Source organism: Vanessa cardui, chromosome 19, assembly GCF_905220365.1.
Source record: "Vanessa cardui chromosome 19, ilVanCard2.1, whole genome shotgun sequence".
In the NCBI taxonomy this organism is placed as follows: Eukaryota; Metazoa; Arthropoda; class Insecta; order Lepidoptera; family Nymphalidae; genus Vanessa; species Vanessa cardui.
Window position 1 is genome coordinate 12,887,772 of NC_061141.1, and position 25,425 is coordinate 12,913,196.

The window sequence follows — 25,425 nt, forward strand, 5'->3', positions numbered from 1 at the left end:
TATATATATATATATATATATATATATATATATATATATATATATATATATATATATATATATATAAATTCAAAAATAATAAATACGAGTAATACAGACGGATTATTTTATATTAAGACATTTTTTTTAATTAGTTGTTAGCACTTATTTTCAACCGACTTCCAAAAGGAGGAGGTTATCAATTCGTCTGTATTTTTTTTTTTTTTTTTTTTTTTTTTTTTTTTTTTTTTTTTTATGTTTGTTACCTCATAACTTTTCACTGGGTGAACCGATTTTGATAATTTTTTTTTTGTTTGAAAGGTAGTGCTTCCCGTGGGGTCCCATTTTTTTATTTTTTTTTCCGATGATGGTATCCATGTGAAAACGACATAAGTCTTAAATTTGCATTATATATATGCGCGACAAATAGGTGAATAACTGAAAATCACGTTAACCAATTTTGATAATTCTTTTTTTATTATAAAATATATACTTCAAGGGTAATTTGGTGAAAGTTTGGTAAGGTTCTGAGCACAGGATCCATGACAAAGTAACGGAACGGAAGGGAACGGAACAATTCTGAGGAGCACGTTAGCGATACTCGGTCGAATCTTTTATTTATAGGTTATTTGGATATTTGAGTCACCTTCCGTAATGTGGTTATGTTTATGTAATTATCATAGTCGAATATTATAATCAACTAGCTACCCACCCCGGCTTCGCACGGGTGCAATAGTGATACTAAATATACTACAGAATTTGTTTATATACGACATCACATCGCAAACTTCTAAAATTATCAGTGTTTCTTTACTATATTGTTCATGTTTTATATACACAAACCTTCCCCTTGAATCACACTATCTTTTGAAAAAAACCGCATCAAAATCCGTTGCGTAGATTTAAAGATATAGGGACAGAGAAAGCGACTTTTTTTTATACTATGTAGTGATGGAACTCCTATACGGCTCGCAGTTAGGGTGCGATATGGGGCAGAATTTCTTACTATCTTTAATCAAATTTTGTGTATGTGATGTGATGTCATATGATGAACGAAATATAGTTGGTCTTTTTCAAAGTTTTTTTGCTGAGTTCGATTACAGCTCTTTCGAGGGATCCTTGTAGTTTACGCCGCGTGACGTATTAAATCCGCATTTTCGAAAGTCTATTTTTGCTTTATTCGCAAGTTTCCTTTGAAATTGTCCTCGAAGTAGTTTCTGACTCATATAAACGGAACGTTTAATCTATCCATATTAAAAAAAAAAAATAGTTAGTCAACATCAGCTTCACTTAAAATCAAAAAATAAATAAAATTTTAACAAAAAGAAAAACCGACTTCAAACAAAACACTATTTTAAAACAAATGAATATGCACGAAAAAGTAATAAAAATAATATATAATTATTGTTATATTTGGAGTCGGTGTCAGCCAATAAAACCCTACAGTATATCTATCAAAAAACAATACGAGAATACTTTAACAAATATGTTTTTTACAAATTACCTTTTACACAATAATATACTGGATCAATCAAGGGGCTCGTATCGCTTCTTTCTTTTGATTGTTGGGGCAAGGGCACCGTGGCTGACACCGGCTCCAAATATACCAATAACTATAACTACATGATATAATCGTTAATCGACTTTTAAGTAGTCTAATATTTTTCATTTCATTTAACTTAGGAAGACTCTAAAAAATATGTTGAATACGCAATTATTTTTATTACTTTTTCGTGCATATTCATTTGTTTTAAAATAGTGTTTTGTTTGAAGTCGGTTTTTCTTTTTGTTAAAATTTTTGTATTAAAACATTATAATAGCTACTCATATGCCTGTTTATGCGTCGCTGACTCGGCAAACAAGCGTGTCCCGTGTTTGACATTACTCTGTCTCTCGACGTTACCGCAACTCTCGTGACAACATCTCTCCAGAGATTTAATACCTTGTTTGCCGTCTGTCTGTCGTTCGCGAGCACGGAGCGGCTCTTTGTTAGTCGCCGGCGGCGCACATACGGATTGTTAATTATCGGCCTCGATTGATTCATACTTACTTGCGAGTTACGTCACATAAATGTATTCGAGTCCGCACTCGGGTGCGAGTTAACGACCTCTGCGACGCGGCACGCGGCTAACTTGTGGCAAATTATTTTTTCTCAACCCTGCTCACTAACTAGACTAAGAAGATTCAAACCGAAGATAAAAGCAATATTCGAGTGTTTGGTTTTTTTTTTAGTTTGAAATATTTACTAAAATAAAAAAATATTTTTTATGGTACACCGACAGTACCATTCTCTTAATTTTATTTAAGTTAGAGTATCGCTATAACTCATTGTAGCATTTTTTCATGAAAGTGGGTAACCTGTGAAGTCATCACTAAACTTCGGCATAAAATATGAAGGCCATTTGTAACATTTTTAATAAAACATTTTCACGCGGGAATTTTATCTTGAAGTTTATTCATTTATTTCTATAAATAATTATTAAGAATAAGTTCTCGACCGACTCCAAAAATGAGAGCGTTAAACCGGTTGTTTTAATTTCCGATCGCTTGCAGATTCGTATCTATCGCAACATTTCGTCTGTCAACGAGAATAGACCACAGAAGTATTCATTTTTTCGCCACTTGCCAGTTGTTTCGCTCGTTTGCTTCAATTCGGAATTTTTACAGAATTCTCGAAAAGCGCTGTCAAACTATTGGAAATTAAGAAGGAATCGATAAACATATAAATATTCTTCAGCAATAATGCTAGTAGATTATATTATTCTATTTCGAAAAGAAAAATGACGGGTTTGTTCAATAGAGCGGAGCTAATTTGAATGATATTAAAGGCACAGGCGTCGAGCGGCGGCGCGGCGGTGACGAGGCAATATCGAGGATTTACATAGCTGAAAAAACTGTCCGCACACGGCCTGCATGAATAATTTATAATCGATCTATCAAGTAAGTAATATATGACGGGATAACGCGAAAGCGAGCGGTCGCTGGCTTCACGTTTCTTTGTGTTCTCTTAATGCTAACAAATATCAAAAGTGTGACATAACATAACACACACATTAATCTCTGCGTTTAGGAGTAATTAAACAATCATGGCCCAAAACACTTTCCCTTAGCTTTATACGATAACTTGATCAAAATATATGGACATTAGAAGGTAGTATTTGATTTTTTTTTTCATTTAATTTCGTCACTTGTGTATTTCTAGTCGGTACATCCCCGCATTAAATGATTAGGCACATATATCTAATAGTTATATTATTCTTACATTGTTTGATAATTATTTTTAAAGGCCGTATCTCTTTCTCAGAAACTGTGATGTAATTGTTCTTCGCGGTATTTCTGTAAGTCCCTCATCACGTTTCTTAAAGCAATTCCAGCCTTGCGGATGAAGAGCAACCCTTCTGTTGCATCATTTTGACAGTTAAGATGACAAATCATTTTCCCCGTGACCGACGAAACTGACACGTTGCACACATGCGTAGGAGTAACGGCGTGAGATATGCTGTGTTTATGAGCTGCAATTTCAGTTACGCACGCATATTTCCGCTCTGTTTATTTGAATGAACATTCCAAAATTCGATTTCACATTTTTGTGTACGTATTCGTGTCCGTTTTTATATTCGGTCCTTTAGCTATATAATCCCTTAAGGATTCATAAAGAAAGTTTTTGACTTGACTGCTGATACGAAACACGAAACTAAATATATAGCTCCAACCTGATGAAATTCTATGAATGCCTCCGAGAAAAGGGATTCACTCGTCGTGACCTCCTCTATTTTTGGTTCAGATTTGCGAACATATATTTTGATGTATTTAAGGAAGTGTTGTGGTAACAATAATATGAGTCCAGTAAACACGTGATGGGTCCTTCGTTAAGGTGGAGGAGTACCGTTCCCATGACTAAATATAAGCTAAACTTTGTCAGCAATTAATTGCGCCTTAGCACTGGCTAACGGTTCCAAATGTTGTTGTAGCCACTCAGCGAACGATAATATCACATAAGCTATATATTATTGCAGTTTAAAAGTTATTTTGAAAAATTCATACCCGGCTTTATTACAATAGGTAAACTTAAATAAAAAAGGCAAAAAACATAATTATTTTTCGATAATTTTAAAAACCAATTTTTGGATTATAAGTATACATCTCTCCACAAATTTTCGTGGCAATCGGCGCAGAAACGGCGGAGAACGACCCAGGACAGACAGATGGACAGACATGACAAATCTATAGGGGTCCTAATAGTTTTACTTGGTGGTAGGGCTTTGTGCTAGCCTGTCTGGGTAGGTACCACCCACTCATCAGATATTCTACCGCCAAATAACAGTACTCAGTACTGTTGTGTTCCGGTTTGAAGGGCGAGTAAGCCAGTGTAACTACAGGCACAAGGGACATAACATCTTAGTTCCCAAGGTTGGTGGCACATTGACGATGTAAAGAATAGTTGATATTTCTTACAGCGTCATTGTCTATGGGTAATGGTGACCATTTACAATCAGGTGGCCCATATGCTCGTCCGCGAACCTATTCCATAAAAATAAAAAAGGTTGGATAGGCTGGTTTCAAATTCGGTTGAATGATTTAACTTTTAAAAGTAAACTTAAAGCTGGTTATAGTTCATTTCCATGTCTTAGTGTGAATACTTACAAGTAATGCAATCGAGGGAGTTTCATCAGAGGAAGTTGCGTGAGCCCACAACGGTCCAGCCATATCCGTGTGAGCGCCGAGCTCCGCAGAGCGTCCGCTGACACGAGCTCCAACCGATTCGCCGATAGGTTTCTAGAAATATATTATAATTAGAATAACTAGATTACATGAGTCAGGAAAGTGTATTACCGGCACAGGGGATTAACATTTTGGAGCCCGAGGTTAGCGAGGATCGACAACGAAATGGTTTATAACACTTATAGCACCTTAGTAGTAGATAAGTTGTGGTGACCGAATCTACAAAGAATTAAAAACTTTGATTTGTGGTTTATAATCTACACATATATTAAAAAAAGGAGTGTCTATTTGTAATATTAAAATAGCCCTTTTTAGTCAATAAATATATATGTATACACGGTATATTTTACAATTTTTGTCTGCCTGTTCGTTTCAGCTAATCTTTGGAACGGTTCGACGGATATTGTCGGGACTGTCACTGGCAGACAACTGATATAATAAGAAGTGACTTAGGCTGCAATAATATTTTCTTTTTGTTAAATTTCAACGTGTACAAGGTCGCGAGCACTGCTAGTGTATTACTGTATTTGCAGTATAAGTGTGCTCATTGCTTTGCAAGCTTGCCGGCAAATGTGGTGATGTAGCAACACAAGGAGTCCACTCTTACTGTATAAGTGTAACGACCCTGCCGTAATTTCGTGTGTGTGTGTGTGCGTGTTTGAGTATGTGTGTCAGCGGTACTCACAGGTCGCGCAGGCTGGCGGCGGGCTGCAGTGCGTCCGACGGCAGCGCGCTTATGTTGTTGTTGGACACGTCCCTGATCCAAGCGGCAAGGACAGATACACACTTTAGATACATGACAAATGTCTAAGATTTATGTTGACTGCTTCTATATTGTTCTATTTTTTGGCACATCAACATCTATATAATATGTATTTAGGATCAGATCTAAACACGCGGCAGCGTGTCAGAGCCAAGTACTAGTAACAGTATTGGCGAGCAGCACCGTGTGCTTATTACGCGAACCATTTGGAGCTTTTGACCCCCTCATAACTCAAAAACTATTTGACATAAACTTGTCAGATTTAGTTTATATATTGAGACGCGCAAGATATTTATGTACTTAAAATTTCAATAAAAATATTCATATCTTTAACGGTTATTTAGATATTAATGTCCAAAAATCTTCATTTTCACTAATTGACCTATAGATTAGAATTATTTCCTATTTCCTAGTGACCTAGAAAGCTCAAATTTGGAATACAGGTAGATAATTAGGCGAATATAAAGGAAAAAACTTGTAAAACTAGTTCTCATATACGAATTATATTATAGCCTTCGCAAGTTCTAATTCTGTAACTAGTCGGTTTTCATTTTTTTATTTTCAAATTTTATCTTACCGGTAGAAACTAGCCATCACAAATAATAATTCATATATGAGAACTAGCCAAGTCAGACATTAAATTACAACATATTATCCTAAGTTATGGAAATAAATTATGTTTTATGTACTTATAAATACATTCAGGACTGACCATTGTACTTGGCACCCATTTACATCTCACTTCTTTTGTCGTTGAAGCCATCTTAATATTGTACTTGGATTTCATTTTACATTTATGTTTTTGATGGGATAAAAGTCTTTTATGAATATAGTATAGTTAAGTTAGTTAGTTTAGCATCGGTTCGGAAGGAAATACGTCATAGCGTAGAAGGACCTCAAATAGGTTTTCCTATTTTACACAAAAACTACATGCGCTACTTGAATGGCAAATTGTGTAATAAATAAATATGAATGCATATAACCCGGTTTTGAACGTATTTTGTCTTACAATTCATGCACATACATAAAAAAATTAATAAAAAGGAAAACCGACTTGAAAGAAAACACTATTTTCAACCGACTTCAAAAAGGAGGATGTTATCAATTCGTCTGTATTGATATTTTTATGTTTGTTACTTTTAACTGGGTGGACCGATTATGATATTTTTTTTTTTTTGAAAGCTAGTGCTTCCTGTGTGGTCCCATTTTAATTTAGTCTGGGTCTGATCATGGTATCCATATGAAAAAGATATAAGTCTTAAATTTGCATTATGTATGCGCGCGATAAATAGGTGAATAACTCAAAATTGTGCCAATCAATTTTGATGATTTTTTTAATTATAAGGATATATTTCAAGGGTAGTTAGTGAAAGTTTAGTATGGTTCTGAGCATAGAATCCATGAAAGTAACGGAACGGAAGGTAACGGAGCAATTCTGAGGAGCATGTTAGCGATTCTCGGCCTTGAGTATCGCTAACTCAGGCTACCTATGACAAAGCATATCTTTATACTTTGGTAGATCATGAGCTCCGCATTCTCTGGTGAAGCCGCCACGGCTGGTTATTGATTGTCAAAATGTCCGGTTACGATTATAGTAAGTCGATGTAATGCACACTTAGTTTAGAAGAAAGTATTACTGCAATAGTTAATAGGCCAGTGATAGTATTTCAGATGGGCCCCACGTTTTTATTTTAGTCTGATATGCCTAAAAGCTATTCTGCATAGTACTAAAATATTTCTGAACTAGAAGTTCAAAATACCTAATTGTTATGGTATGGGCTGCTTATTTTACCTACCAAGCAAAACCTGGTGTTAGTGTTCTTTCATGAACCGCCATTCCGCCGCTGACATAGTTCATGTTATGACGACCACTACCATCAGAGAGAGTAATAACTGGGTCCACCTACGTACGTTGATAGGTAATAACTATTTATTTATTTTCTATTTTTCAGTGCACATAAGATAAAACCGTTTAACTTTAAAGTTTCTTATCCAATTTTTATTTTATATATTACTAGCGGTCGCCCGCGGCTTCGCCCGCGTAGATAACGGTTCATAATCAGTCTTCTAATATCCCTACTGCTGAGGCACGGTCACATTTGAAGAATTACTGCAACCGGCGCTTGGATCTATTGTGATAAACCTCAAATTCGTGATCACAACACCTCAGCCAGACCAACATCAGCCACGAATCTGATGAGGTTCTTAGGGTCGGAGGCCATTATACCCTCTAAGGACCGGAGTTAGAACATTTTATAGTTCTATCTTTTATAGCTTAGGCATCATACGCAAAAAACCGACTTTTTTGGTAGATTTTTTCCTTTTTTGTCCGAAAAACCCAAAATATCTTACGGAACCCTATTTTTTTCAAAATAAAATTTAGCCTATGTTATGCGGGATTAATATATAGCTTTCGAATGGTGAAAGAATTTTTAAAATCGGTCCAGTAGTTTTTGAGCCTATTCATTACAACCAAACAAACAAAGTTTTCCTCTTTATAATATTAGTGTAGATATGTAGTGATGGAACTCCTAAACAAGTGACAAATACAAATTAATCTGCACTAAAAGTAATAAAAATAATTCCGTATTCAAAACATTTTTAGAGTCCTGCTAAGTAAAATGAAATGAAAAATATTACACTACTTAAAAGTCAATTAAGATCATATAATGTACTTATAGTTATTGTTATGTTTGGAGCCGGTGTCAGCAACAGGCTCGCGCCCCAACAATCAAAAGAAAGAAGCGATACGAACCCTTGATTGACACAGAATATTATCGTATAAAAGGTAATTTGTAAAAAAAATATTTCGTATAGCATATTCGTATTGGTTTTTAATACATATACTGTAGGGATGTTTGGCCAGGAAAGTCGGTTTACCTTTTTGTTAAATTTTTTATTTATTACCACGGAGAGTTATTAGAAGTAGGGCGGGCCGATACGAAGTGCGTCACTACTTCACGTGCGGAGTTGTTAATGCTTCTTCAAGAGTCTCGTCGAACGGGAACGACGCTTTTAACTATTTATTTCTGTTACGTTATAAATTTTAAAATATTTTTATTATCTTACGATCTACTTATTTAATGAATGCTAAAATATTTGGACGTTAAATGACTTGAGGACTCTTTCGTAAAATGGTTTTATTATATTATATTTTTGAGAAAAGAACTAATGACCTTCGTGGTGTCGAGTATTGGCTTATACATAGCTAGGCACGCGGTAGCGTGTCAAAGCCAAGTACTAGTAACAAAACTGGCGAGTAGCACCGTATGGAATATTGCACGAACCATTTGGAGCCACTTTTGACCTCCTCATAACTCAAAAACTATTTGATATAAACACGTCAAATTTGGCTCACATATTGAGACTAGCAAGATACATATGTGCTCTAAATTTTATATACACATCTTAAACGGTTATGTAGATATTAATATTCAAAAATTGTCATTTTATAAAAACATTAAAAATAATATACCATAGGAAACAATTTTATATTTGCGGTTTGGTAAGAACATTGTGTATGGATTTTGACCGCATTGTTAACTTTGTTCGTTGTATAAGTATTCAATTGGATGAATACATACATAGAATAGAAAAGAATAATCCCACTAAAACCAAACCATACATAAGAGTCAGGGGCTTAGCCTAAACAATGCAATGATAGATGCATGTAGGTTCTTCAGTTTTTACCTGTGGTCAAGCATACGTAAACCTTTCAAGAGTGACTAGTTTGGGTGGATTACATTTAATAAATGTGAATTTTAGCAGTATCGAAGCTCAGGAGACAGCAATAGCTGAATATAAACGACTCCGAAGTATATATCTGTTGACTTCCACGCAGGATATATTAATTTAAATAATTGTATTTAACTAACATGACTTTTTTTTTTAAATGTTAAAAAAGAGTAACTACTGAGCTTCTTGCCGGTTCTTCTCGGTAGAATCTACTTTCCGAACCGGTAGTAGTTTCACTTGGTTGTAAAATGACGATTCAAAAGTGCTTGTAAAAGCTTACTTGAATAAAGTTTATTTTGATTTGATTTGATATATCGCCGAGACTTGTCTACCTTAGAAGTAACGAAGCCTAAGAGAGGAAACAAAAGAGATAGAGATAGATAATGGGTTCTAATCAATGCAGTAGCCCAAGAAATTATGAGATCACTTTAAAAAAAAAGAAAGAAATACACTTACAAAAAATAAATGAGGTCCCACCAAAAACATTAAATGTATTATAAAAAAATGACAACTCTCGAATCAGTCTTTCCATCGTAAAAAGTTTTGAGATCTCATAGAAGCCAAGTTCTATTCAAATTATTTTTAACCCCCGACGCAAAAAGAGGGGTGTTATAGTAGTGTTATAGTAGGGGTATATAGTTTAGATTTTTTTGTATTATAGGTGTTTTACGGGCGAGTGTTCTTAGAGATGTTTGATCAAAATCGGTTTAGCCGTTTAAAAGTTATGGGGGGTTAAAGTGGGGAAGAACAACCGAATGTCTGCAAATATGCTCAAGTGGGGTATCAAATGAAAGGTTATGACTTGTTCATCGCAAAAAACATTAGTAATTAAATAAAATTATTAGAAACAAAAAATAATTAAGAAACAAAAAAATATTAATTAGTAAGTAAAATAAAAAACCGGCCAAGTGCGAGTCGGACTCGCGCACCGAGGGTTCCGTACAAACCTGCAAGGTTTACAAAGTTCGTTCATTACGACAATCGAGTCATAACTATGGTATTTTTATTGCAAAAAAAAATATATATATTATAATGTAACTAAAAATTTAAGGTTTTCGGAATTTTTCCTTTATGTGTGCTATAAAACGTTGCTTCATGCCAAATTTCAAGATTCTAGGTCAACTGGAAGTACCCTTTAGGTTTTGATTCCCTTGCGAGTACTTGCGAGTTTCAAAATATGCAGCTTAAATTGCTGTTTCTTTTGATTGCGTTGACATAGAAGGTTGATTTTGTTACAGCTTAAAGGTATTATAGACCTGAGTATTTGGTATGAATTTCAATTTAATACCTCTACGCGTTTATGAGGAAATGGGTAGTAAATTTAAAATTATTAAAAAATATATATTATGTGATGTAACTAAAAATTTATGGTTTTCGTAATTTTTCCTTTATCTATGCTATAAGACGTTGCTTAGTACCAAATTTCAAGATTCTGAGTTCACGGGAAGCACCCTGTAGGTTTTGATTCCCTTGCAAGTGTCGAAAATTTGCGGCATAAACGGCTGTATCTTTTGATTGCGTTGGCTTAGAAGTTTGATTTTTTCACAGCTTCAAGGGACGGTAGACCTGAGTAATTGATATAAATTTCAGCTACATACCTCCACGTGTTCCTGAGAAAAAGGGTCTTGACAGACGGACGGACGGACGGACAGACGGACAACAAAGTGATCCTATAAGGGTTCCGTTTTTTCCTTTTGAGGTACGGAACCCTAAAAAGAACGAGATTGACCTAAAAATGTTATCTTAACTTATACCTATGTTTTAAATCGATAAGAACCTATGTATTTACAACTTAACCAGAGATATTATAAGGATGTTTACTTTTAAAAAGTATAAAATAAAAAATTAAATAAAAAAAATTCAGAAAACCCCGCCACAAAAAACATAAGCTACCTTTATAAATAAAAATTTTAACAAAAAGAAAAACCGACTTCAAACAAAACACTATTTTAAAACAAATGAATATGCACGAAAAAGTAATAAAAATAATTGCGTATTTAACATATTTTTTAGAGTCTTCCTAAGTTAAATGAAATGAAAAATATTAGACTACTTAAAAGTCTATTAACGATTATATCATGTAGTTATAATTATTGTTATATTTGGAGTCGGTGTCAGCCACGGTGCCCTTGCCCCAACAATCAAAAGACATCGCGTTGGGGGACCGCTCCTAATTAGTTAGTGTCACATGCTTAACTATCTCATCTTTTATCTAACACTTATTATTATTTTGTACAATAGCGCTCGGTCCCCCAACGCGAAGTATTTTTTAAATGTTTCTATATAATGCACGTAGAATAATTAAAATTTATATATTTGTAAACATGGAGTGAGAGTGTGATAAAAGATTTTTTTTTATTACAGTGCCTGCTGAGTTAGCCTATAATTGTAATGTACTTTGTAGCTACATATACTATATTGTAAAACTTTTACTGTTAAAAAAATTTTTAGATCATTGTTTTATTTTATGTTTGCTGCCTATGATGAATACGCTTTAAAACTGTCAGTAACAATTCTTAATATATAATTGAAGAAAAAACAATTCAAGAGTTTGTCAATAAAGGCTTGTTCTTAAATGACAAAGCAGATTTGGTGCAATCTTTGTGTTTTTCTGTTTAGATTCCTAAGAGAATGAATCGTTTTAGTTTTCAACTCAAAACTCGTGGAATTTAGATACAACATGGAAATTTGTAGTTTACAAGCAGTAAGTGATCGTCAGATAGGGGAGATGCGGAGTGAGGGGAGCGCGCACGGAGGGCGGGTGTTCCCATGATAACGAGCGCGGTGCGTTATTGCCGCCATCCATCATCGCCCGTCAGCGCCACCGCCACTGCCACCCCTCGGGTCGCTACATCTTATGAAGGTATTTTCTAGAATTACTAGGAAATTTCCTTTAATTTTTATTGCTAACATATCGTTGACAAAAGGCTATGTAGGTTATGACTTACGTGTATCTTTTAAAATCGGTAGGTTTGTTACTTGACACAAATTAAAAACTATTTTAATGTAGGAATCATTATAGTTATTATCAATTGTAATAGTTTTCGTTGTGTTTTAACTGTCTTGATAGTTTAGTGGCAATCCCGGTCGGCTGCAGTTTATGCGGTTGCGAAAGCAGATCCTATAAACATTACGTCAGATGTGTTTTCGGTCGAGACAGTCAGGTCCGCCGTTATACCATGAGGTGACGCGAACATTTTTTAAATGTTGTCAATTTACCCTTCTAATAATTATAATCTCAATTGTTATTGTTATTATCAGTATATTTCTATAGAATAGATTTCTAATCGAAGCCTCGTAAAATATTAGATTATAATACTCAAGCATTATCGGATGCTTAAGATAAAATGTCCAAGGACGCGACTACGCGACGACTCTCCGGGCTAGGTCGCAACGTTCATTAAATACTTTCGTATAATTTTATATTTTATCTGGGGCAATAATATCGGGTGGCGGGGGCGTCGCTCGCACCGCCTCGCTGTTTCACCCGCGGCCAATTATTTTGCATAACCTCTCCAGAGGCTAAACGTCATAGCGATTACTCGTACAATAAATTTGAAAACGCAAGGTTTCATGTAAATATACAAAAACCTTGTACCTGAACACATTAAAATGTGTTCAGGCACAAGGAACGCCGTAAATCATCAAAAGTGTCACTGTAAATGATTCCTGGCAGATTGCCACTAGCTGTTTACGCTCCGCATGTTTCCCACGTCCTCCGGCGAAGCATGCGTGGCCCGTGCGGAGCGCCGGCCTCGACCGGCGCCAGTGAATGGGCCGCACGCGTTCGCGTGTACGACTTACATGATAACGAAACGTACAATATTTTTCTTTATTTTATATACGAACGTTCACATCGACAATCGTTATGTATTTATTGTAACTATTCGCACAGAAATCTCATTGATAAAGTTATTCGTTAGGTTAGTTGAAGTAAGGCAGAAACATTTTAATAAAAAAAAACAAGCGGTTTCTTCGACAGTATTAGTTCATGTTTTTCAATTTTACTGAACATAATTGATATGGTAACTGTACCTTTTCTATTAAAGATAAATGTATATTCCGCTGCAGAATTTTTCGTAGAAAATATAGTTTTTAGGGTTCCGTAGTCTACCAGGATCATTGAACATCTTCGTAAGTGGAAGAAACAATTAACACTACGGACTGTGATTATCTGGTAAATTTTCTCGATTCTTGTCGACCGTGTTTCACAGACGGCCTAAAATATTCAATAAGAGCAGCTGGTGGCTGTGGGCCTGTTGGGAAAGATTTTCACGCTTTACTAAGGGAATTATTTCCAATTTTACGTTTATTGTAACAAAGTTTTTTAAATTGCTTTTGTTGAAGCATCGTCATTTATCGAAAAAAATACCTTTCTTAAAAACAATAACTTTCAATTTCGTGTAATATCGAAGAGTAAGGTGATTTGTCTTTGTGTTCTTCAAATTTAATATCATATTTAAAAATGGTCGTCTATAGTAAATTAATTTAGCATAAGTTAATTTTTATATTAGCCGTTGCTGCTTAAGATCGTGTAACGGAGACATGGTTTAAATTAGCTGATTTTATAAAACGCAATTATTGAACAAATCTTTTATACGTTTACCTGTTTATTTTAAAGATTCACCTCGAAACATCTTCCATATAAAAAAAATTCAATCTTGTATTGTTTGGGCGGGTTAGTAGTCTTTATGCTGGAGGTATTTGGAGTTGTCAGAAATATGTTCAAGAATTCGATAGCACTCTTCAGATCTGATACAATTACTCATTATTCGGAGATATTTAAAATCAACTGATATTGTATCAATTTATTCTTGGTTTTTAATTTATCTCCAGATGTTTTCGTTTTATAAGTATTTAAGTATTTAACCATCGCTCAAGCCATTTGATTTAAATTTGACCTGTTTACAAAGCTATGCAATATATTTCAAGCTTCACTTATTTGGATTAGTGTTAACGGAAGGGCTTAACTAAAAATACAGACGCAAATAAGCAACTACTTTAATTTATAGATTAATTTTCATGAAAAGGTACGAGAACTCTCAAACACATTGACGTAAATAAAATAATAAAATGAAAATAAATGGTAATGATGATTGCATGCTAGGACATTTTTCAGATCGTTATGTCCGTGCGCCAAAATAAAATTATAATACTAATCCTAACTCGAGTTAAAAGAGCACAAAAATTTTACGGTCTCCACTTGACTTAAGCCGGCACGGAGAATGACTTAAAAGATTACGACGGTCAAAAATAATTTATAATAAGCTATATGACATCATTGTACTTGTACTAGTCGTCATTCCTAATCTATTCACATAATAAAATTGGAGTATCTGTTTGTAATATTAAAATAGCCCTTTTTACTCAATGCATATGTATTTTAAATACACGGTACATTTACCAAAAAAACCTTTTATTACAATTTTTGTCTCCCTGTTTGTTCCGGCTTATCTCTGGAACGGCTGGACCAAATTTTGACAGGACTTTCACTGGCAGATAACTGATATGATAAGGAGTAACTTAGGCTACAATAATATTTTTTTGTTCAATTCAAACGCGTACAAGGTGGCGAACACAGTTAGTTAAAAATAAGTATAACCAGTACGACGGGGTGTTATAAGTTTGACGTGTCTGCGTAAATGTGTATGTGTCTGTCTGTGGCATCGTAGCTCCTAAACGAATGATCCGATTTTAATGCGTTTTTTTTTTTGTTTGAAAGGTATATCAGTCAAGGGTGCTCGTAGCTATGTTTGGTGGAAATCGGTTCAGGTCTTCAGGGTCTTCAGGTCATTTGTTAGGTGTGATAGGAATAGTACACGCTCAGTTTGCTTGCTAGCATATCTGACATTTGAAACACTAATGTCTTCTGGAATCAATGAGCTGGTCTGCTGTTAGGGCTCGAAGATAGAAGACGTAACCCTGGACTGCCATCCAGTTTGGGCTGGTTGTATTTGTCTTAACCAGTTCTCTTTATGTTTCTAATTGGCGAGGACCTGATTCTAGAAATCTGAAACCTCTGAGCTGGTCTGACGATAGGGCTCGAAGGTAGGAGACGTAACCCTGCTATACCTTATAATAAACCCATCGAGTTTGGGCTCCTTGAATTTGTTTTGTTTGTCGGGGCTTTTTTTAAATTTTTAATTTAATTTATACTTATTACATGGAATCTTCGCAAATAAATCGTCTGCAACGACGATTATCACCCACCTCGGGACGGGGCGGCTGAAGTGGATTGTGATCGGATAAAGTTTAGTCGTATGACGATTTTTGAATGAATATTCTCGCGCCGCTTCCAGTTACTGTGTCTAATGTAGGTCACGAATATATTATACAATGTCCAAATAATATATTCGGCGTGTCGATCCAAGGAGCTTATCCTTCTTTGCCGAGCCTCGCACTCGCTTCCTTCGAGTCAGTCCAGTTTTGATTTCGTGAGCGGTATTTTTTTTCGTTTTAATTTAATTGAAACTCTTATCTTCATACATAGTTTTAACGTAAACGTAACGTTTTAATTAAACGGTTTTATTGCCCCTATATCTACGAAGTGGACAAACCTAGGAGTTCGGGTTTTCGATGACTAATAGAAGCATTAGAACAAGCTTAAGTTCGACATTACATGCCAATTGAATTAATAGTTTAGGATTTACGGTTGGTCAAAGATACACCATTTTATCACTCACTGACTCACTGACCGATCATCAAAAATCTAAGGTACTTCTAGCAGACTAAGAAACTTCAAATTTTTCATCAAGATAGGTCATGAGCCATATATAAATGAAACAGTATAAAAACATTAAAAAATAATAAACAATAGAAAACAATTTCATGTTTGCGGCTTGGCAAGAATATTGTGTATGGATTTCGACTGCATTGTTAACTTTGTTCGTTGTTTAAGAATTCAATTGGATGAATACATACATAGAATAGAAAATAATAATATAAATGTAATACATAGACTATAATTAATACAAATTAATGCATAAAGTTAATAATTCTTCAAATTTTAAAGCTCCATTGCGTAGCGATAAATATTGTATGCGCGCTCGGGCTAAGGAGACAGAAATGGCTGAATATAATCGACTCCGAAGCATATATCGCCCAGACTTGTCTACCTTAGAAGTAACAAAGCCTCAGAGAAGAAACAAAAGAGATAGAGATAGAGAATGAGTTCTAAGCAAAGCAGTAGCTGAAGTCCAAGAAATTATGAGATCACCTTAAAAAAATTCAACAAAAAGAAAAACCGACTTCGAACAAAACACTATTTTAAAACAAATGAATATGCACTAAAAAGTAATAAAAATAATTGCGTATTCAACATATTTTTTGAGTCCTCCTAAGTAAAATGAAACATATTAGCCTACTTGAAAGTCGATTTACGATTATATAACGTAGTTATAGTTATTGTTATATTTGGAGCCGGTGTCAGCCACGGTGCCCTTGCCCCAACAATCCAAAGAAAGAAGCGATACGAGCCCCTTGATTTATCCAGTATATTATTGTATGAAAGGTATTTTGTAAAAAACATATTTGTTAAAGTATTCTCGTCTTGTTTTTTGATAGATATACTCAGGGTTTTCTTCGCTGACACCGACTCCAAATATAGCAATAATAATACCAAAAAAAAATCATTTGTTTTAAAATAGTTTTTTGTTTGAAGTCGGTTTTTCTTTTTGTTAAAATTTTTATTTATTTTTTGATTTTAAGTGAATCTGATGTTGACTAACTATTTTTTCTTAATATGGATAGATTAAGCGTTCCGTTTATATGAGTCAGAAACTACTTCGAAGACAATTTCAAAGGAAACTTGCAAATCAAGCAAAAATAGACTTTCGAAAATGCGGCTTTAAATACGTCATGCGGCATAAACTTCAAGGATCCCTCGAAAGAGCTGTAGTCGACTTCAGCAAAAAAACTTTGAAAAAGAGCTAATATATGTCGTACATCATATGACATCACATCACATACACAAAATTTGATTAAAGACAGTAAGAAATTCTGCCCCATATCGTACCCTAACTGTGAGCCGTATAGGAGTTCCATCACTACATAGTATAAAACAAAGTCGCTTTATCTGTCCCTATATCTTTAAATCTACGCAACGGATTTTGATGCGGTTTTTTTAATAGATAGTGTGATTCAAGGGGAAGGTTTGTGTATATAATACATGACCAATGTAGTAAAGAAACACTGATAATTTTAGAAGTTTGCAATGTGATGTAAATAAACAAATTCTGTAGAATATTTAGTATCAGTATTGCTCCCGTGAGAAGTTGGGGTGGGTAGCTAGTTGATTATAATATTCGACTATGATAATTACATAAACATAACCACATTACGGAAGGTGACTCAAATATCCGAATAGCCTATAAATAAAAGATTCGACCGAGTATCGCTAACGTGCTCCTCAGAATTGTTCCGTTCCGTTACTTTGTCATAGATCCTATGCTCAGAACCTTACCAAACTTTCACCAAACTACCCTTGAAGTATATGTTTTATAATAAAAAAAAGAATCATCAAAATTGGATAACGTGATTTTCAGTTATTCACCTGTTTGTCGCGCATATACATAATGCAAATTTGAGACTTATGTCGTTTTCATACGGATACCATAATCGGAAAAAAATAAAATTAAAATAGGACCCCACGAGAAGTACTACCTTTCCAACAGAAAAAAAAATTATCAAAATCGGTCCACCCCGTGAAAAGTTATGAGTTAACAAACATAAAAAAAAATACAGACGAATTGATAACCTCCTCCTTTTTTAAGTCGGTTGAAAAAAAAGAAAGAAATACACTTACAAAAAATAAATGAGATCCCACCAAAAACATGAAATGTAAAAAAATGCCAAGCCTCTCGCTGCAGTCTTTCCATCGTAAAAAGTTTTGAGATCTCATAGAAGCCAAGTCCTATTCGAATTATTATGCAGTTATAATTATAAATCAACATTTAGGAATTGTATCAATAGTAAAGAAGCGGCCGAGTATCGCTAAGGTGCTCCTCAGAATTGTTCCATACCGTCCGTTCCTTTACTTTTTTATGGATCTTATGCTCAGAACCATTACCAAACTTTCACCAAACTACCCTTGAAGTATATTCTTTATAATAAATAAAGAATCATCAAAATTGGTTGGCGCAATTTTGAGACTTATATCGTTTTCATAGGGATACCATCATCGGAATAGGATAAAATTAAAATGGGACCCCACGGGAAGCACTACCTTTCAAACAAAAAAAAAATATCAAAATCGGTCCACCCAGTTTAAAGTTATGAGGTAACAAACATAAAATAAAAAACAAAAAATACAGACAAATTGATAACCTCCTCCTTTTTGAAGTCGGTTGAAAAGTAACAGGAAACGCCCAAAAACACGAGACAACTCAATTAGGTTTCTCTGAAAACGGTATGTACGTCCGCTGCCGAACTCTTTGAAGTCGGTGCCAAGCTCAGGAAATATGCTTCACTTACGATATACACAAATTTATCAATTCATTAGGGAATATCATTATAGTATTGAAATTATGTTATTGAACAACAATAATGGCTCGTGAGAGTAATTCTTGCTATGGGCGAGTTGGAAGTGCTTTATTTTTTATGTAGGTTGGATTTTGTACATATCTCTCTGCCATGGGGCTTGGCATCGAGTGGTCAGTTTTCCAATAAAAGACTATTTATTATACTTTTGATTTGTTTGTATATATGCATTATTTGTCTCTGTATATAATGGCATCATTATTGTACTACTAGTTGCTAGTAAATATATCGATTTTGACATCATTATATCGATTTTAATAACTTTTTGTTTATTATCAGATTTTATCTAAGCTCAAAAGAAGATACATATGTAGTACACAAGACTAAATTAAAGTACACCACTGGAACTCGCCAAAAATAAATAAAAGAGTTAAATCTAGTAAACTCATCTAGGGCCACGGCAGTGCCCCAGCCAAGTCTCGAGCAAAACGGGCACCGTACCATCTTTTCTCGAAGCGATTCGCGGCTTTTTCGCCCCCCCCCCCTCCCTATATCTTCGAAGTGGACAAAGCTAGGAGTTTGGGTTTCGGTGACTAATAGTAGGCATTAGAACAAGCTTAAGTTCAAAATTACATGCCAATTAAATAGATATTTTAGGATTTACAATCGATCAAAGTTACACTACTTTGTCACTCACTGACTCACTGACCGATCATCAAAAATATAAGGTACTTCTAGCAGACTTAGAAACTTCAAACTTTTGCATCAAGATCGGTCATTAGCCACATATAAAGAAAAAAATTATAAAAACATTAAAAAATAATATACCACAGAAAACAATTATATATTTGCGGTTTGGCAAGAACATTGTGTATGGATTTTGACTGCATTGTTAACTTTGTTCGTTGTTTAAGTATTCAATTGGATGAATACATACATAGAATAGAAAATAATAATATAAATGTAATACATAGACTATAATTAATACAAATTAATGCATAAAGTTAATAATTCTTTAAATTTTAAAGCTCCATTGTATAGCGCTAAATATTGTATGCGCGCTCGGGCTCAGGAGACAGCAGTGGCTGAATATAATCGACTCCGAAGGTAAGGTATTCTTAATTATTGTATTGGAGCATGCAGTCGGTAGTGACCATCGTGACAAATAATCTGATCACAGGTCTCGTCCGTAACAACAACAACAACAACAACAACAGCCTGTAAATTCCCACTGCTGGGCTAAAGGCCTCCTCTCCCTTTGAGGAGAAGGTTTGGAACATATTCCACCACGCTGTTCCAATGCGGGTTGGTGGAATACACATGTGGAAGAATTTCTATGAAATTTGTCACATGCAGGTTTCCTCACGATGTTTTCCTCCACCGCTGAGCACGAGATGAATTATAAAGACAAATTAAGCACATGAATCAGCGGTGCTTGCCTGGGTTTGAACCCGCAATCATCGGTTAAGATGCACGCGTTCTAACCACTGGGCCATCCCGTAACATTTGCACATAATTCCAGGCAGCAAGCAGTTTTTAATTTGTGCTCATTGCCAAGTCACTATAATTATAATATAAAGAAAACTATTGATACAATTCCTAAATGTTGATTTATAATTATAACTACATAATAATTCGAATAGGACTTGGCTTCTATGAGATCTCAAAACTTTTTACGATGGAAAGACTGCAGCGAGGGGCTTGGCATTTTTTACATTTAATGTTTTTGGTGGGATATGAATTCAATAGATTTAATTTCAATTAAAGTTAATTTTGGCAAGTATTGGAAAAATCTTATTCCACCTACACAATTATAATTCCCATGAAGGCGCTTGTGACGTGTTCCATTGAGTTGGGTAATTGTTCGTTACCATCATCACTCATTGGACATCTCTATATATATTAAATGAATCATAAACTTGCTTCAGCTCTAAGACCTTAACGGGTTATTATAGGGAATATTCGACACGAATTTTATTTTTCTTATTAGTGCTATCGCTTCAATGGCAATGGAAAGTAATGCTTTACTCAGGTTTGTTACAACACGTTTGATTTATCGTCGGGTTGGGAATATCTTTTAAGTTTTATTACACGTATCTTACTATTTACTCATATAAATAGTATGGTTGTTTTATTTATTTGTCAATAATGTAAATATGTATGTATACACATATGTACAATGAATCACTTTTCTTCCTTTTTAGCGTCTATAAATTACACGAGGCTTGTCATAAAATAATCGTAATGCCGGCAACTATTAATGGTATAGCATTCCAGACGAACGCTGGGCCCGAGGAATTCTCTTTATAGAGACAGGAGAATGTTTCTATTGGGGCCGCGTCGGATTAATATAGGCGCGAGGCTCATCAGGCACGCGCGAGCGCCGCTTCGCGTCCACCGCACCGAGCTGTCGCCTCCTCGTTTATATGGAAACAAGTTTGGGATGTCGTAACGCTCACGAGTGTGCCTCGGGCGATCCTCTGGATACCGCGGGTCGTTATTGTTGCTCATACGTAATACGAGTTTGCTAAGCGGCTTATCATAACAGCACTGTAAGCGCAGTGTGTGCTGTTTCATGATAGCTCAAAGATGGTAATATTTTCTTTTTGTTATGTTGCCTACGGAGGCGGTAAGCCGGGCCCCCTAGGGGGAGGGGCTGTCGGGGAGTGGGTGACCTGCAGCCTGCAGCTGTGCGCCCTCAGTTCTATAAATAGACAGCCTAGATCCTGTTGCGTCCGCCTGATAGCACGTTTCCGTGAAACAAAAGCTTAATTTATTTATATTTGCGCTGATAACGTTTATCTGATTATGCGTACAAATTTATTGAACGTCGCTTCTAATAATGAAAATTGCTCTTAAATCATAGCGATTTCTTGACCTATTTTTCTTATCAACTGGTTTGTCGGGGGCGGTCAAATTATTTATTAATTTCCTTTTATGTAGGTAAATCATCAGGCGCTGTGTTGGTAATGAGGGGAAGGGAGGCGAGGTGAGCGGGAAGAGAACGAACTCCTAATGGCATTATCATATTACCATCGATTACCTCCGAAGCCGCCGGAAAATACTCCACTAAATCAATTAATTGTTTCTTGGATATATTCGTTTAGAAGACATTTGCGACGAACAATAATTATTTTTAACGAGAACATTTCTAATAGTTACTCTAGTTTACGATTGGTAGTAATTGTCATTTCTTTACTTCAAGCTCATTCGTATACACTGAGCGCTTTGGAAGCACGGAGGTTGAAAAATGGTAGGCATTTCTTGCGTTAATTAAAAGCAACCGGCTGTGACGCGACCTCCTTTATCCTCCAAGTTAATCGCGTCGTCCTTCCGCTGCTCCGGAAAGCCACGAAAAAACTACTTTATTGTTATTCTTATCACCGGATTAACATTTATATATTATATGAAATTATTCACTTTTTTTTAAATAATTTACAATTAAATGTGAATTAAATTCGAGATAACATATAGGAATCATCAATTTTATGTTATGAATATTAAGACGAACTTCAGCTCTTTATATTTATTTCCATGAATACATGTCAATTTGGTCAAAACTTGCTCGACAAATGATTGAAATTACATGTTTCTGTTTTCAAAAGTTATTTAGAAATCAGATCTCGTTTGAAGTTAATAGCTATTGTGAGTGACCAAGTTTTGGCTGTCTGTCTCTTTGACCTGAGTAATCTTCAAAACGGCTACGAGTACAAATGACTAATACAAATAATTATTAGAAGGTATATTACAAGGTAACCTTAGGTGAGTTTCTATAATTTTTGGTAAATTATTCATAATATACAATGGTTTAACTGCTGAGTGGTGTGACTTTCATTTACATTACAAATGGTTTAATTTTATTCTCAGAGCCACGAACCACCCTTTCTACCATCAGGTATGACAACAAAATATGCAAATAATTATGTATCTTCAGTCATGTAATAATATCTTTAAAATAATCTTTTCAATGTGGATATTTTTCATCTTAATGTTATTTTTTTATATAATAATATAGGTCACATACCATTAAATTAAATCATTGTCGTCCCGACGCTCACTAGATATTTATCTGTTTTCATTTACAACGCAACGTTGCCGTGATCGAATGATTGAATCCGTTTTTACAGTGAAGAAACGTGAAGGATTAATTGGTTTATCTTATCTTATATTTAATTTGTTCGTTTGCAATGACGTACAAAATGTAAACAAGGTCTGAGACCTTTGCACTCGACTTTACACTTTTACGCTCTACACATATTCGTTCGTCTCGACGTTCTAGACTACGTAGTTCATTGGGCACCCATGTGTGTGCCCTGGCTGGAAAACAAGGTAGTGCCATTTAAACAATAAAAAAAATCGAAAAATCCCAGACATACGTACTGCTACACTAATTTATTCTATCAATTTTTATGTCATATGAAATGTTGTTATGGGCTAATGCAGCACATATTGAAATATTATTTATTTTCTATATTAGCTCTAGGAAATCATTAGGCGTAAATTTTAAAGAAGTAGGTGTATTACCGGCTTCTTCGCAATATATTTATGATAATATAATGTTTATTCAGAAGAATATACAAAAATATACCATAAAAGCTGATTGATATACATAATATTAATACGAAATATAAGAATCAATTTGTAACCCCTAATTTCTGGTTTCATAAAGTAAATCGATTTTTTTGGCTAAAGGTATTCGCACATATAATAAGAAAATGTAATCACTTTACCATTTAAATTCATTACTTCTCATTAAATAATTTATTAAGACTAAATGAATAATCTTAGTATTCATTAAAATAATACCTTTTAGAAGAAAACGCCTGGTTTTAGAGGCTCGGTTTCTATTAAAGGTCTGATTGAACGCTAATTGTGAAAAACAGCATTCTAAATCCGTTTATATTAAAAGAGCAACAATGTCAGGTTCTTGCTGTTTCTTCACGCTGGAGGCTGCTTTCCCAAAAGCCGGTAATGTTAAATTAGTAAACTTTAAAAACGCTGCATAATGTTTACTTGCATAAAATAATAATTATTTTACAAATGAATACGAACAATTTCTATTGGCTGGCTAGTTATAACTTATTTACCGGTGACCAATATTTTCTTTTTCTCGCTAGCTTTGAATCAGTACGTAACTTTTATTCAAAAACGTAAACAATATCGCACGCCATACAAGTACTTTACATTATCGAAATGTATAATAATTATACATATATCAAATTCAAACTCATCGGAATTATATATTTTTAGAAAAACTATTATGACACCTCTCTTGTGGAGGAAGCAGGGCCTTTGCTCCGGAATCCGTCCCCTAAATTCTCAGATCTTGTCTGCCAAAGGATAACATACATGAAACTAGAACCCCAAAATGAAGTAAATGAATATGTTATAATTTAATATATTGATAGCCGACGATTTGGTAGCCGTCCGGTGCGGCGGTGCCTCGACCAAGCACGATGGCTGTGAAATGTACCGAGCAATGAACGAATCGGTGATCTGAATAGAAATAATTGATACTACGTTGACATTTTGTCAAGTGAAAAACAATACACTAAAAGTGTAAAAAAATGTGTTTAAAGTAAATATTCCAATCACTTGTTGACTTAACAAAAAATTAAAGCACCAGATTAAACTTGCTTTAGATGGAACTACCATAACTAATAGAGGAATCATCATAAAGGTAAGATGCCTTTATTTAATACTTTAAACAAACCTCCTTTTATCTATTTAATTTAAAATGGAGCTGAGTGTTTACTGGTGACCTCTTGGATAGTTTATGTTACTTTTAAATACTTACAAAAAAATAATAGTAGTGAAGACAACATCGCAATCGATTTATTTTTTATAAATAAAAAAAAAACCTGCCTACAGTATCTTAACTCGTAAAGCAAAGTTATGTTAATTAAATGACGCCCCTAACATCGGCACGAGGAAGTCGTTAAATCACAACTAATTACTCGATCTTTGAACTTAACTAAGGAAGTTGGAATTGACGCATTATATTATGAAAATTGGTATGATTAAGTAATAATATATGTAACCAGGATATCAGCATCACGAGTCACCATACTTACAGGACAAGGAGGCGTTCGTGCAGCGGCGGCAGCGCATGTAGGCCGGCGGCCCGGCACGAGAGCCGCGCGCCACCCTCGGCGCAGGCGCAGGCGGGCGGTACCGTAACAGGACATGCCGCCGTTGCCGCCGCCAACGCCACCACCAGCGCCAGCGCCGCTGCCATGCTTCACCTTGCGCCTCCATTCGCGCCGCTGCGTCGCCTCCCCAGAAAACCTCTCATCCTATCGTTGAACTTGCACTTGTCTAGCGGTTATAGAATATTTCTCAAATCTCGACAACGATGTTTTGCATTTGTTTGTGTCTAAGCCGGGAAGGCCGTTACCTTCCGAGACGAAGTTATATATTTCGATAAAAGATTAAGTTAACTGTCAATCGCAGAATCGCGTGATGAATAGCGTTAAATTTTCAATCGTAACACACAAACGTACTGTGCGACGGCGCGACGCGTACTGGCGGACGCAGAGGCCGGAGACCGGAGCCGCTCAGCGCGAGCCGGGGGGCGGCGCCGGTGCCGCAGAGTCTGGCCCGCGCTGGCCAACGCCGCCGCCTCTGCGCACCTTCTGTTCGCAGCGTAACTTTTAACAAACAAACAGTACGTCGTCCAAACAAAAGATGTTTATAGTTTTAATGTGAAAATAACAGTTTTCTTTTACTCGGTTACTAATCACAGCTAA

The 25,425-nt window shown here is 35.2% G+C and overlaps 1 protein-coding gene across 1 annotated transcript in view; it reads right to left on the bottom strand.

Moving 5' to 3' along the window:
* LOC124537826 (lutropin-choriogonadotropic hormone receptor) overlaps positions 1-25,215 on the bottom strand; it is a 59,333-nt gene extending 34,118 nt beyond the window's left edge. The window contains exons 1-3 of the mRNA XM_047114749.1: positions 24,751-25,215; positions 5,387-5,458; positions 4,624-4,755 (exon numbers count right to left, since the gene is read on the bottom strand). Coding sequence (XP_046970705.1) covers positions 4,624-4,755; positions 5,387-5,458; positions 24,751-24,914 — 368 coding nt within the window. The 5' untranslated portion in view covers positions 24,915-25,215. The remainder of the gene's footprint in view (positions 1-4,623; positions 4,756-5,386; positions 5,459-24,750) is intronic.
* Between the last annotated feature and the right edge of the window lie 210 nt (positions 25,216-25,425).